This window comes from Mandrillus leucophaeus, unplaced genomic scaffold, assembly GCF_000951045.1.
Source record: "Mandrillus leucophaeus isolate KB7577 unplaced genomic scaffold, Mleu.le_1.0 Scaffold210, whole genome shotgun sequence".
Taxonomy (NCBI): Eukaryota; Metazoa; Chordata; class Mammalia; order Primates; family Cercopithecidae; genus Mandrillus; species Mandrillus leucophaeus.
In genome coordinates this window covers 673481-688256 of record NW_012102144.1, presented here as the reverse complement: position 1 = coordinate 688256, position 14776 = coordinate 673481, and the positions used below count along the sequence as shown (strand labels likewise).

The 14776-nt window shown below is 37.6% G+C and overlaps 2 protein-coding genes across 2 annotated transcripts in view; one reads left to right on the top strand and one right to left on the bottom strand.

Annotated features, from left to right (window-relative positions):
- THOC7 (THO complex 7 homolog (Drosophila)) overlaps window positions 1-3320 on the top strand; it is a 29756-nt gene extending 26436 nt beyond the window's left edge. Inside the window, exons 5-8 of the mRNA XM_011980342.1 lie at window positions 829-886; window positions 1795-1861; window positions 1961-2030; window positions 2990-3320. Of these exons, the coding sequence (XP_011835732.1) occupies window positions 829-886; window positions 1795-1861; window positions 1961-2030; window positions 2990-3057 (263 nt within the window). The 3' untranslated portion in view covers window positions 3058-3320. The remainder of the gene's footprint in view (window positions 1-828; window positions 887-1794; window positions 1862-1960; window positions 2031-2989) is intronic.
- The window catches only part of LOC105539884 (putative uncharacterized protein C3orf49), a 30605-nt gene that overhangs the window by 11636 nt on the left and 4193 nt on the right, over window positions 1-14776 (bottom strand). Inside the window, exons 2-5 of the mRNA XM_011980343.1 lie at window positions 13561-13880; window positions 9421-9545; window positions 5953-6066; window positions 5334-5498 (exon numbers count right to left, since the gene is read on the bottom strand). Coding sequence (XP_011835733.1) covers window positions 5334-5498; window positions 5953-6066; window positions 9421-9545; window positions 13561-13880 — 724 coding nt within the window. The remainder of the gene's footprint in view (window positions 1-5333; window positions 5499-5952; window positions 6067-9420; window positions 9546-13560; window positions 13881-14776) is intronic.

Sequence of the window (14776 nt, the reverse complement as noted above, 5' to 3'; positions counted from 1 at the left end):
AGAATCATACTTTTATTGAATTAATATGCTCAGTTCTAAAACAATGAATGTTCACTTTTTAATGAACTAATTAAGATGAAGCTTAATTTCCTCTTTTTACAAGTTGTTTTTTTCAGTTTAAAATGTGTATGGTGAAGTTTTGGTGCCCTATTTACAGTAAGATATACCAACTTAGTATCAGTTCAAAAGTCATTTAAAAATATTTGGAGTGTTTTCGTTGGTTAATGAGGTTTTTAAGTAAATCCTGCCACTCATCACTCATCACTTCATAAGAAAGGTTAACAGAAGTTACATGACTTATCTTGGAGGTCTCAGTGGAGCAGAAAGTAGAACCTGAATTTTAAGTTATTTGCACGTTTCTGAAATCTTAACTTTTGGAATGAGTGAGAAGTGTAATTTGCTGTTGACTAACAACTCAAACTAATGGTAGAATATATTTACTGATTTTATTTTATTTTATTTTATTTTTTAGACAACTAGTGAGTAAGATCCTTCTCAGAATCAGTCTATTTGATAATCAATAATAACTTAAATTTGCTTATGCTTATGCTGACCTCTTATATTCTGTCCACGACATATAAATGGAAAAAAAGTGGGAGCTAAAACCCCTGTTTGGAACACTTTTGATGTTGTGTATCATTATAATTATAACTCAGTCAACTAAAACTGGCAATACTCATCTTTCAATGATTTCATTTCTTGATGTACTAGGGAAGTGATTAGAAGAGGTTTGTGATATTATACATTTTTGTTGATATTATACATTTTTGTTTTGATAATTCATATTCAAAAAACCCTTAGTTTGATAAATATTTTTATGTCTTTCAGAATATGATGCTTTGGCAAAAGTGATTCAACACCATCCAGACAGGCATGAGACATTAAAGTAAGTGTAGAGTTTTACTTTGAAAGGAACTAACCTTTATACATAAATGCTCATAAACTACCCTAGGCATTTCATTTTTTGCAGAATAAATATGTTTCAAAAGGAGGGGTCAGATCTTCAATATTATATTTTCCCATACTTCTCTGTTAGATTTTATTTCCCTCTGACCTTACCACCTATATGTCTGAAATAAATGCATGTAATATGCATCAATAGCACAATGGACAAATAGAATATGGTCTTCATATATTAAAATACTGAATTTCAGTTAAAAAGAATAAACTAGTTATGCCCTTTTAAAACACAGCTCTCAAAACATAGTCAGTGAAAAGACACATAATAAATTTTAAATTATTACTACATTCCTGAAACAAAGAATAATAACCATTTATAAAATTAGAACCCCCTTTCAAATATTATATATCAATACTGTATATTATTCAGAGATACAAGTATATGCATAAAAAAGAATTAGAATGATATAGTAGTTGCCTGAGTGGGAGGTAGAGGAGATAAAACAGCCCAGGATAGAGGTCTAGAGGTAAGATTCAAAGGATATTTCGAGTTAATTGGCAATGTTTTATTTCTTTTACCAAAAAAAAAAAAAAACCTTGAAGTTAAGCTTCACAATATGTATCATTTCTTGGGTCTTGTTATTTTATTATCTGTGTTTTTCTGTACTTTAAAAATGTATCCAAAAATGTAATTTTAACGAAAGTAAGTCCATATTTAGAAGTTAAGAAGAAATCATCCCCAGCTTCAGAAGTTTCACCATAATGGAGTGTTATAACTCCTTATAAGTCTTTTTTTTTTAATTTTAAAAATCCTATCTAGTAACTAAAAAGTTAGGTATTAATTGTAATCTCTTTTCCCCCATTCAGCAAAATGTAACACTGTTTTATTTCCAGGGAACTAGAGGCTCTGGGAAAAGAATTAGAGCATCTTTCACACATTAAAGAAAGTGTTGAAGATAAGGTATTTGCACATATATTTAGCCTTTGTGATCTATCTGTCTGTCTATATATCTATATATATAGGTCATCATTTGTATAAATTTTTTTCTTGTTAACACAGCTGGAATTGAGACGGAAACAGTTTCACGTTCTTCTTAGTACCATCCATGAACTTCAGCAAACATTGGAAAGTAAGTAGAAATAGTCTCAAAATAAATGTTTATGAAGATTTTTTAAATGACCCAGGAATGTATCTTTTGAAATATATATCTTGGAGAGAGAATATACCTTCTATTTCTGAACAATATAGCTGGATGACGTTAGAAGGTACTCAAGTTCAACTTTCTTGAATATATGTAGAAAAGTCATAATTTGTGGTAATATAGGATTTAAAGATATACATAGTGGTTTAAATTAAGAAAAATTCAAGGATGATAGATTTGGAATCTTTCTTGGTTCACTGTAGTTGATTACTATAATGTAATAACTCAGGACCCAGGCAGGCAATAATAAGGAATCAGTACATAAGAACATTTGCATACCCACTGAGTGGTGGGTACTTTGGAGAACTGGAGACTTGCTCTTTATATTCACTGTAGACAGTTAGAAATTTTTGTATTACCTGATCTTTTGATTGTTTTAAAGAATAGCCTAAGACCCAGATTTTTTTTTTTTTTTTTTTTTTTTTTTTTTTGAGACAGTCTTCCTGTCACCCAGGCTGGAGTGCAGTGACACAATCTTGGCTCACTGCAATCCCCACCTTGCAGGCTCAAGTGATTCTCATGCCTTAGCCTCCCGAGTAGCTGGAATTACAGGTGCATGCAACCACACCCAGCTAATTTTAGTATTCTTAGTAGAGATGGGGTTTTACCATGTAGGGTAGGCTGGTCTTGAATTCCTGACCTCTAATGATCCACCTGCCTCGGCCTCCCAAAGTGCTGGGATTACAGGTGTGAGCCACCAGACCCTGCCCAGATTTTTTTTTTTTTAAGTGAAATCTATCACATAAATTTGAAAGTTTGATTCAACTAGTAGCCATCTTTGCTTTAATTGTATTGGCTAATACAGGATAAACATGTTTTCATGTGTTCATTGAATATAAAACATAGGCAAACTTGACTAAGGTTTTATGTTTCCTTCTCAATTACAGATGATGAAAAACTCTCAGAGGTAGAAGACGCTCAGGAAGCAAGCATGGAAACAGATCCTAAGCCATAGACAGGCTAATCGCCCACCACTCCCAGGAATATTGAAATAGCTACGTGACCATAATGTGTTTAAAATGTGGTGTGCTCTTGAGATATTTAAAGTTTTGGCAGTAAAATACTCTGTTTTTAAATGTGAATGTGTATTTCATTCATATTTCCTCACACAAAGGAAAATGACTTCAGTATAGATTTGTTTTTATTAAAATGCATTTTTTTATTCTTAAGTGGTAGGAAGCAACATCCAAAAATGCTTAATAAAATGCTTTTAAGCTGGATATGTTTGTGCTCATTAATATTCCAGGTAGTTTTTAACTGGTAACATTGATTGGCTTACAAAATAAGTTGAAAATTGTTAGAAGTTGGCATTTCCAGGATGTACATGGGAAAATGGGCCAATTTCTGGAAATGGTTACACTTCTGAAAATGGAGTCTATGAAGAGGCTTTAGGAGGGCCATGAATCTGTGAAATTACATGCAAAATGTTTGTGGTGTATGCTTATTGTATAGAGAGGTTCCAGGCTGTTAAAAGTCACTGGTATGAGAGGTAATTATAAGATGCAAAGTAAAATAATGCGCATTACTTTCTATATCTCGCCTTAATATGTGAGGAATATAATTCTCAAATGTTTTGTTGATCTCTTTTCTCTACTGTTTTGTTCTTTAGGAATCATTTTCAGTAGAAAAAAATGTACTGATAAAGTGAAGAGTTGTTTGAAGTAAATAGTTTGTTAAGATTGTCTTGCATAGGCCAGGCGCGGTGGCTCACGTCTGTAATCCCAGCACTTTGGAAGGCCAACGCAGGCAGATCACCTGAGGTCAGGAGTTTGAGACCAGCCTGACCAACACGAAGAAACCCCGTCTCTACTAAAAAAAATACAAAATTAGCCGAGTATGGTGGCACCTGCCTATAATCCCAGCTACTCAGGAGCCTGAGGAAGGAGAATCATTTGAACCCAGGAGGCAAAGGTTGCGGTAAACCAAGATCGCGCCATTGCACTCCAGCCTGGGCAATAAGAGTGAAACTCCATCTAAAAAAAAAAAAAAGATTGTCTTGCATAAAGAATTTATTATCTTTTTAAAAATTAAGCTAAGGCTGAATCACTTGTGATTTTCTTAAGTATTTCATTACACGTGTAATACTTGTTCGGCTCCATCCTTATCCATTTATTTTAGTTAAGAAACATGACACTTTGCATGAATCATACCTTAATGATGTTATATTTTTGTAATTTTAATAATAATTTTTATCTTAAAAATGAAAGTTTAAAATTAGCGCAGTTGTAGTCATATTAAAAGTGTCATAATACCTATAAATACTTCCTCTAATTTCATCTGGCAAGTCATGGGAGAAATTTCTTTGCAGAATTGCTATGCTGTGACAAATGTTTCTATTTTCCATTATTAGTAAAAATTATGAAACAACAATTTGCCTATATTGACTCAGAATTAAAAATCAATTTTTTTTTTCTTTTCTGAGACAGGGTCTTGCCCTGTCATCCAGGCTGGAGTGTAGTGGCTTGATCACAGCTCACTGTAGCCTTGACCTCCCAGGCTTAAGCAATTCTTCTATGTCAGCCTCCCGAGTAGCTGGGACTACAGGCAACACATCACCATACCCAGCTAATTTTTAAAAGTTTTTTGTAGTAACAGATTCTCACTATATTGCCCAAGCTGGTCTCAAACTCCTGGGTTCACGTGATCCACCCACCTCAGCCTCCCAAAGTGCTGGGAGTATAGGCATGAGCCACTGTGCCCCAGACAAATACCAGTTTTTCAAAAAAGATACTTATTTTTTAAAGGACTATTGGGTAGAATTTTTTTTAAATGCTGTCTCCCCATCCCCAACCCCGTTGATTAATTCACTAGAGAGATTTTTTCAGGATTAAGTAAAGATAAGAGTCCCTTGGAAGGTAACTTTTATTTATTTATTTTTGAGATGGAGTCTTGCGCTGTCACCCAGGCTGTAGTGCAGTGGTGCGATCTCGGCTCACTGCAGCCTCTGCCTCCCAGGTTCAAGCAATTCTCCTGTCTCAGCCCCCCAAATAGCTGGGATTATAGGCGCCTGCCACCACACCTGGCTAATTTTTGTATTTTTAGTAGAGATGGGGTTTCACCATGTTGGCCAGGCTGGTTTTGAACTCCAGACCTCAAAGGATCTGCCTGCCTTGGCCTCCCAAAGTGCTGAGATTACAGGCGTGAGCCACCACGCCCAGCCTAGGGAAGATAACTTCTAAAGAATCAGGAACAAAGTCAGAAGCAGCAGCAGCAGGTACATGGGAAACACACATTTTTAAATTTATACTTCCTCTTGGTTCTCTTGGATATCCTCTGGAACTGTTTAGAAGACTGAAGAATTTCATCCCCCAAGAACTCACACCGTTGAAGCTCAGCATGTCTTTGGGCCAATAGCTTCATGGATTTATCGGTCACTGTTTCTATGAGGTCATCCACCTATGACAGATAAATACCAAGAAATGAAGCCATGTTTTGGAAAGCCTTGTCAAAATCAAAGGGATAGTTGCTTTTCCCAAGAGAAGAGTTCTGGAACTGGTGGACATTTTGCAAGTCTTAAAATATTATTCTAATTCAAGTCATAGCAAATGGAGCTTGAAAGCGTACATTTACCACCCAGTGATAAAGATGATCTCAGTTCTTCTGAAAAGAAACCTATGTATATGCCTTCACTTTAATTGAATTCATTTAATATTTATCAGGTACACAGCATCATCCTAGGTGTCCTTAGCAATCCTTTAGCCACTTTCAGAATGCCCCCCTACTAACATTATTTCTTAATGCTAATCATTAATTTCATCCCACCCATGCTGTCTAATAGGGCTGTGCGTTTGGTTAAGCCTGGTTCTCTGATGCTTCTGAGATTCAAAAGTTAAAAGCCTTTGTCCACTACCTGCATTTGAAGCTTTCCTACTGTCAAATCTGATTTTCGAAGGATGTTTTTCATGCCATGCTTCTTCTTTTTAAGTGCTGGAAAGTGTGGTCTCTTTTTTGGTGAATATGGCCCCTATGGTAAAAATGCAAAACACATCAGATTAGGAACTACCAACGTTATTTTTGTGATAGTGCTTTAACAAGAGTTCTCACCTTCGGGACATTCTCTTATAAACTGAACATTTGCCACATAACAATATTGGATTGGAGGCTGTATTCATATTATTCTCCACACCCAAGTATCTTCTTTGTGCCCAGAGCTCTCTTTGAAGAGATCTATAGGGTGCAGAGAAATGAGATTGTCTGACTCTGAAAGAATATACAGCATCAGGAAAAAAGCAGGTCTTCATAAGGGAAAGAAGAAGAAATTGCCTCTGCAGCTGCCGGGCACAGTGACAGTGTGGGGCCGTTGTGGACCAGTGCCCCAGAAAGCTCATTATCAGTGAATCTAGTTGTTAATTTGGTCTCGTTTCTGCAGGTTTCCTTATTTTCATGGCAGTCATATCTTCAAACATAAAAAGAAAGCTCTGGGTTCTTTTCACCCCATGCCTGATACTTTTCCCATTATCCCTGGCTTACTGGTTACAAGTACCTGTCCTAATAGTGTTGCAATTGGAAATCTTTCCCAGGTCATGGCTCCAAGCTAATACGCCCTTTTTAGTCTTACTGAGTTTACTCTTCCTTCCCCTTGTGCTTAATAATTCACATTAGGACTATTGTGAGATCTACACAAAGTAGGATATGGGACCAGATCTGGGTCCTACCCTTTGCCTTTACATATGGAGTCTGCTGAACCACTGCTACCCTGCCAGCTTGCCCAGCTCAAATGTCACTTGCAGAATCTTCCCTGATCTAGCTAAAGTAAGACCCCTCTTTTTTCTCTTTCATAAAATCCAGTACTTTTTCCTGTTAAGCACCTAGCATACTAGCATACTTGGCAGTTACTACATTATGTCTGTGTTTATTGAATACAACTATGGCAAAATCTAGTGCCTAGGCAAGTTTTGTAAAGCAGGACTAGTTGGGGCTGGTATGGACTGAAGAGAACACACCTCCTGCAGTACCTTGGTGCAGCTCCTGCTTGTTGCCTTGAGGAATTGGCCTAGTATTTTCAAATCTTTTTATTTTTCAAAAGAAAGTGGAAAACCCAGAATTTTATTTGAAATATCCTAATTTTTAAATGTGGACAATTAATTCAAATACATATATAGATTTTAAGATGAGGTCTCACTCTGTTGCCTGCGCTGGAGAGCAGTGGCATGATCATGGCTCACTAAAGCCTCAACCTCTGTAGGCTCCAGTGATCCTCCCACCTCAGCCTCCCGAGGAGCTGGGACTAAAAGTGTACACCACCATGCTCAGCTAATTTTTATATTTTTTTGTAGAGGTGGGGTTTTGCCATGTTGCCCAGGCTGGTATCGACCTCCTGAGCTCAAGTGATCCTCCCTCACCAGCCTTCAAAAGTGCCAGGATTATAGACATGAGCCACCACACCCAGCCAATTCAAATATATTTTTGAGAACATTCTGAGGGCTAAACAAACCATTTTCATAGCTAGTTGACAACCTCTGATCTAACACCATTTGATGGAAAGAAATTCTTAATTATAGCCAAATTGCCCCATCTTTATCTTTATGGTTAGTGTTATGTGTGTCCTAAGAAGTCTTTATGCTGAAGTCATGAAGATATTCTTATTGTCCTCCAGGAGTTTTAAGGTTTCTGCCTTTTCCACTTAAATCTATAACTGAACAGAAATTAATTTTTGTATATGGTGTGAGACAGGGATCAATTTTCATTTTTTTCCTATATGAATGCCCACTTGTTCCAGCAACATTTGTTCAAAAGAACACTGCTGTGTGGCACTATGGTTTAATGTGTATCTCCTCTATTTGATTGTAAGTTCCACAGAAGCAAGACCATGTCCATTGGATCACCCTATACTCCCCACCCCAAACCTACAAACTGCCTAAAACGTAATATGGGCACACTAAATACGAACCTAGCACACAAAAGGCAAAAATTCAAAACTAATATCAGTGCACTCTGACAGTGGTGTTCCAGAGTAGTACTGTTCAGTGGAACTTTCTGTGAAGATGGAAATGTGCTGTGCTCTATCTGTACTGTATAGGACAGCCACTAACTAGGTGCAATTATTGGCCATTTGAAACGTAGCTAGTGCAACTGGGGAACTGAACTTCTAATTTTATTTAATTTTAATTAACATAGGTAGTGACATTCAGCTATTGACTAGCATATTTGGACAGTACAGTTAGTCTATAGCATAGCAATTACTACTAAGGACTCTAGAGCCAGGTCTTCCTGGGTTTGAAACTTGGCTCTGTCACTTACATGGGCAAATTACTTAAACTCTCAGTACCATCCCTAAAATAAGGATAATATTGCTACCTACATTATAGGGCTGTTGTAAGCATTATCCAACTTGATATTTTTAAAGCACTTAGAACAGAGTTTGGAACATAGCTTTAAGGTAAGTCTTATATCTAAAATAATAATAGTCCATGGTTCTATTTTTGAAAAACAGACTGGACAATTTAGGATCAAACATACATGCATGGCCGGTCACGGTGGCTTACATCTGTAATTCCAGCACTTTGGGAGACCAAGGCAGGTGGATCACTTGAGACCAGGAGTTCGTGACGAGCCTGGCCAACATGGCGAAACCCTGTCTCTACTAAAACTACAAAAATTAGCCAGGCATGGTTGTGCATGCCGGTAGTCCCAGCTAGATAGGAGGCTGAGGTAAGAGAATCGCTTGAACCCAGGAGACAGAGGTTGCAGTGAGCCAAAATTGTGCCACTGCACTCCAACCTGGGTGAGCTACAGAGAGAGACTCTGCCTCAAAACAAACACACACAAAAACCCATGCATACCTATGGATAAGTAAAAGCATTGGTTTGGAGAGTCCTAGATCATCTACACTGCATTTTCTGTGTTGTACATATGGCTATTTACATTTTAATTTCAATGAAAATTAAGATTAAAAATTCAGTTCCTCAATTGCACTGACCACATTTCAGTGTGACTAACAGCTACTATATTGGACAATGTATACTTGCATCTTCACGGAAAGTTGCATTGGACAGTGCTGGTCTAATGAGTTCCACTCCACATAGTATGCACAGATAGGCCAGAATGCTAATATACTAACATTTGAAGAGTGAGAAAGTCAGTTACAAATATCCAAACTCCACTGCTGCCCAGATGTAGTAGAAGCTGAACAGTTTGAGCATAGAAGTAGAAGAATCTGACCCAGAGAGTACCCTAAATTCTTGGAGAGGAGACAGAAGCAGCAGATTTAAAGGCTTATCGTGGAGGACTTAAGGTAGGACAGAACTTGGTTTTCACAAAATCTCTAAACATTGAGTTATATGTAAGTCTTTAGAGGCAAATTTGTTTAGCGTTTTACCTTTTGTAGTCCTGAAGGAAGAGACGTCACAGATAACCGCTTGGTGGTTCTCCTGGCCCAAAGGAGTGTATTTCCCTGGGTTATCTCCTCTGTCTCTGCCTCTACAACATCAAGTTGTATAGTCGCTTAGAGAAAGGGGGAAAAAGGAATCTGTAAGGATCACAATGAGGAACACATTTTTCCTATTAAAAATACAGTATTCTTAGAAGACAGCATCACATGCTGCTTCAGTGGCTTTTTTTCTTTAGAGTTAAAAATAAAAAATGGATTTGCTCTTCCCAATCTTACATTTTCTCCTGCAAACATTTGCCTTTTGTTATGGTCATGACCTCAGTGGACACCAACCCAGTCTTTGACAAGGTAGCCACCTCTCTCTCTCTTCGAGATTTAAGTTTTTCCCCTGAACCATTGTGGAATTAGAAAAGTAATCCTCTACTATGCAAGACCCTCCCTTGGGTATTCATTGTGGATTAAAGCAAATTTTCTCTCTATTTTCAAGAAATGTGGCTCAAGACTCAGTCATTTACATATCATTGATTCATCTTTCCTATATCCAGGGAACCTTGGATTCCTTAACATTTTAAAACATATCAATTCAGTGCTTAACTCAATAAATGTATTTATAAAGGAAACTTTAAAACACTACCATAAATTTAAGACTAGTATCATAAATAGGCATTAAAATCACTATGCTAAAAACAAAGCTATGTTATTTTTTGCAGAAGGCACTAAACCTAAGATTACTGTCTTTTTCTTTTTCTTTTTTTTTTTCTTTTGAGACGGAGTCTTCCTCTGTCACCCAGGCTGGAGTGCAGTGGCGTGATCTCGGCTCACTGCACGTTCCGCCTCCTGGGTTCAAGCTATTCTCCTGCCTCAGCCTCCCGAGTAGCTGGGACTACAGGTACTCTCTTTTTCTTAAAAAAGGGGGTCACTAAATGAGACATTTTCCTTGATGACAGCATTGGGGAAAGGGTGTTTGCAATTTGCTGTGTGTTATGCTGTTCCTTCATGCTGTGTGCACACCTAAAATCATCTTGTTGCTTAAAGTCTACTGATAAGGACTTCTCTGGGACCCTCAGAGAATACATTAGCCTACTTGACACCTCCACTTGGCTATTCGGCAGGGACCTCAAGTCAGCAAGTCTAGCCAGACTCATGACTTATTTTTCAATCCAGGTCCATTGCTCCTTATCTTAGTGAATGATGCCTCCACCTTCAAAGCAAGTGGTCAATCCAGAAATTCTTCCCTCTCCCCCACCCTTCACTGTCCAACTCTTCCCCAAATCTTGTAACTTCTATCTATGCTTATTTCTCCCTTTATCTCCCCATTCCCACTGTCATGACTAATCCAAGCTAATGTCATTCCTTGCCTGAAAGAATGTACGGGTGCTTATTGTTCTTCCTGCATTTGCGCTTACCCTCATCCAATCCAATCTACACTATGCAGCCAAAGCTATCTTTTAAGAATGCAAATCAGATTATATAAATCCCCAGCTTGAAAGTACCCAATGGTTTCTTATCACCCTTAGAAGAAAGTTAAAAATTCTCAATGTGTCCTATGACAGACACCCTTACTACCTAATTCAACCAGCCTCTCCTTAGCTCTCTGTGTTCCAACCTCTGCTGGATTTCTTTCATTGCTAAATTGTGCCTGGTGATCTCTTGATATTGTGACTTGAACATGCTCTCCCTTATTCCTGGGAAACTGTTCTCCCCCCTCCACCTTGTGTAAGCCATCCTTATGTCTTAGACATCCTTCAGATCTCAATTTAATTGTCCCTTCCTTGGGGAAGCCTTTCCTGAGACCCCTCCCCTAAAGTTAGGGCACCCATGATTTCTTTCAATAGCATCCTGTGCTCCTTTGGAACAAATGTAATTTTCTGCATGTTTGAAAGCCCCTCTATGCTATAACTCCATGAGGCAGGGACCATGGCTGTTTTATGTGCTACTCTATCCCAAATATTGTGGCTGTCATATAATAAGTACTTAGCAGATATTTGTTAAATATATAAAAACATGTTTTGAAGGTCAGTGGGGAAGAGCAACTGATTTTGGGCTACAACAAAGGGTATTAATGTTTGAGCTACATCCTAAAGGATGAGTATATTTTCTGGAGAAATCTTAGTTGATATTTGTTATTCCAACTAAGACAAAAATAAACCAGTGCACAGATTAAGAGTAGAAATTTGATCCTCTGTTTTCTGCTGGATTCTTCAATTCCAGCCCCAGCAATATAGAAGCATATCCTCTTTGTTATTTTCAACAGAAATATACAGCTCAATCCATACCAGGTAATTGCTAGATGCTTGGATGCTTGTATTAGTGACTGCTTTTTCCAGAACAGAGAGTTTGTTTGAAATTAGTCGGCTGGAAACCACCAAGATTTTTTTTTTTTTTCCTGGGAAAAGCACACATCAGTTTTGTTGCCTGATCATGGTGTGTAAAATGTGAAGTTGTATGTATATTTACATACACTATAAGGGCTGTGTGTTTCCTGATTCTGTGCTGTGAAGGACATTAAAAAGCTACAGAGGATATATAAAGCAGTGAAATTATTCTGTATGATACTGTTATGGTGGATGCATGTTATGACAGGGTATGACATAAAAGTAGGTATTTGTCAAATCCCACAGAACTGCACAATATAAAAGGGGAACCATAATGTAAACTGTAACTTCAGTTAATAATAATAATATATTAATATTGGCTCATCGATTGTAAATGTACCACACTAAGGCAAGATGTTAATAATAGGAGCTGTGGGGATCACGGAAGGGAAGGTACACATGGGAACTCTACATTTTCTGTTTAATTTTTCTGTAAATATAAAAGTGCTATAAAAATAGACTCTTTCTTCTTTTTTTTTTTGAGACAGGGTCTCTTTCTGTCACCCAGGCTGGAGTGCAGTGGCACAATCTCAGCTCACTGCAATCTCTGCCTCCCAGATTCAAGCGATTCGCCCACCTCAGCTCCCCTAGTAGGGACTACGGGCACATGCCACCATGCCTGACTAATTTTTTTTTTTATATTTTTGGTAGAGATGGTTTCACCAGGTTGCCCAGGCTGGTCTCAAACTCCTGGGCTCAAGTGATCCACCTGCTTCAGCCTTCCAAAGAGCTGGGATTACAGGCGTGAGCCACTGCTCCCGGCCTAGACTCCATTTATTTTTTGAAAAGCTACAGATGAGAATGCAAACATTGGTAGTATTGTTAGTCATGACCCATAGGATGCCAAATGGCATTATTACTAGTTGCAAAAACGACTTAAAATTAACAGTTCAAATATTGATTCTTCCACACAGTACATAGAAAGTAGATGCAATAAAAGTGAGCGTTCTTTATGACTTACCAGTTATACATTTTTATCATTTAATTTCCACTACCCCCTCCACTGTTAGAAGTAGCCATGTGAAAGTCTGCATCACTACTTTTTCGAGAAACAAAACCAAAAATCCCGCTTGAGTTTGATTTTCATATATATATAAATTATATATAATGTATATATGAATATACACACACATATATTTAAATAAAAAGTGATTTTAAACTGATTAGAAAACTGTTTAATTGAACTGGGAGGAACCTCTAAGGCAATCCAATTCAGTGCTTCTCAAAAGGTACGAACAAGGTGAGGCATGGGGCTCACACCTGTAATCCCAGCACTTTGGGAGGCCAAGGCAAATGGATCACCTGAGGTCAGGAGTTCGAGACCAGCCTGGCCAACAGGGTGAAACCTTATCTCTAGTAAAAATACAAAATTTAGCTGGGTGTGGTGGCACACTCCTGTAGTTCCAGCTACTCAGGAGGCTGAGAGAGGAAAATTGCTTGAACCCAGAAGGCAGAGGTTGCAGTGAGCCGAGATTATGCCTCTGCACTACAGCCTGGGTGATAGAGCGAGATTCCATCTAAAACACACACACACACACACACACACACACACACACAGAGTATGAACATACAAGCCAACTGAGGATCTTGCTAAAGTGTGGCTTCTGACTCAGAAGGTCCCAGGTAGAGCCTGAGATTCTGCATTTCAGACAAGCTCCTCAGGGCTGCCATACTTTTGTAGCAAGATAATCCATCCTAATTTCACTCTTCCTCTTGGCCTCAAACCAGTGACAAATTGCCCGAATTTGATTACCATTCTCTGAAAGCTTTCTCATTTTTGCTGTAAATAACTTGGGAGATGGAAGCTCCTTGACAATCCTAGGGAGAAGGCTCTGCATGTTTGACAGTAGGGCTTCCTTATGGTCAGTGGAGCCCTCTTTGCTGGCACTTGCTAGCTTGCTTCTACACTTGTAGGACAGCATCCTCCCAAAAGCAGTCTTCACTTTTGTCATCAAATTTCTTTTCTGATTTTGTTGACTTTCATGAAATCCCATGTCACTATCACTGGATGACTCCTCTTTAGGGACCAATACATTTTGTTTTAGTAAGTTGGTAGACACAGCTCTATGCCATCTAAACAAAATAAAAATGACTCATATTAGGGAAACTGAAAAGTTAAAAATGAATAATTTGAATCATTAAAACACAAACCTCAAATGTGGACCAATTATACAATTCAGAAAAAAAAAAATGAAATTGAAGACCAAGAATCAAATCACAGAAAAATAAAGCCAAAGCAACTACTTGGTGTTTTGTTATCAAATTATAGTAATCTGGCTGCTATTTAATTTAAACACAATACTGTTAGAGGTAGGTTATATTATTAGCTTCATTTTACTTATGAGTAAACTGAGACATAGGTTAAATTAATTGACCAAGGACTGAATGCAGACTTTAATCCAGGTCTGACTGTTGGAATCCATGAACTTACATTGGCAAATTGGCAATCTTATTTCAATGATAGTTTGAGATAGTTTTTGCTAGATTTGGCAGTTTCAAAGTGAAAGTAACAGAAGATGAGAGAGTCTGCTAGGGTAGTCAATAAGGAGTAAACTCCAAGGCCCCATAAATACTGCATTTACATAAAACACTCATTTAGATAACATACTATAAATTCATATATAGCGACTACGTGTACCATCTTCATAATTTTGGCGTATTTTATTATATGCAATAGACTAAACAATAGACAACATTTCCTGATAGCTTTCTGTGTGCTAAACACTCTTCCAAGTGCTTTCATGTGTATAATATAATTTAATCTTTATGTTCTCATCTCTACTTCACACATGAAGAAATTAAAGCTTGGAGAGGTTAAATATAATTTACGTCCAGATTATCTGATTCTGAGGTCTGTGTTGTTAACCACTATGCTAGAATATCACCTATACCGTGATACAATTATTACCTAATATTCTTCCTCAATTAACTATTTTTTGTTAGCTTCACTCCAAGTAATAATACCCATG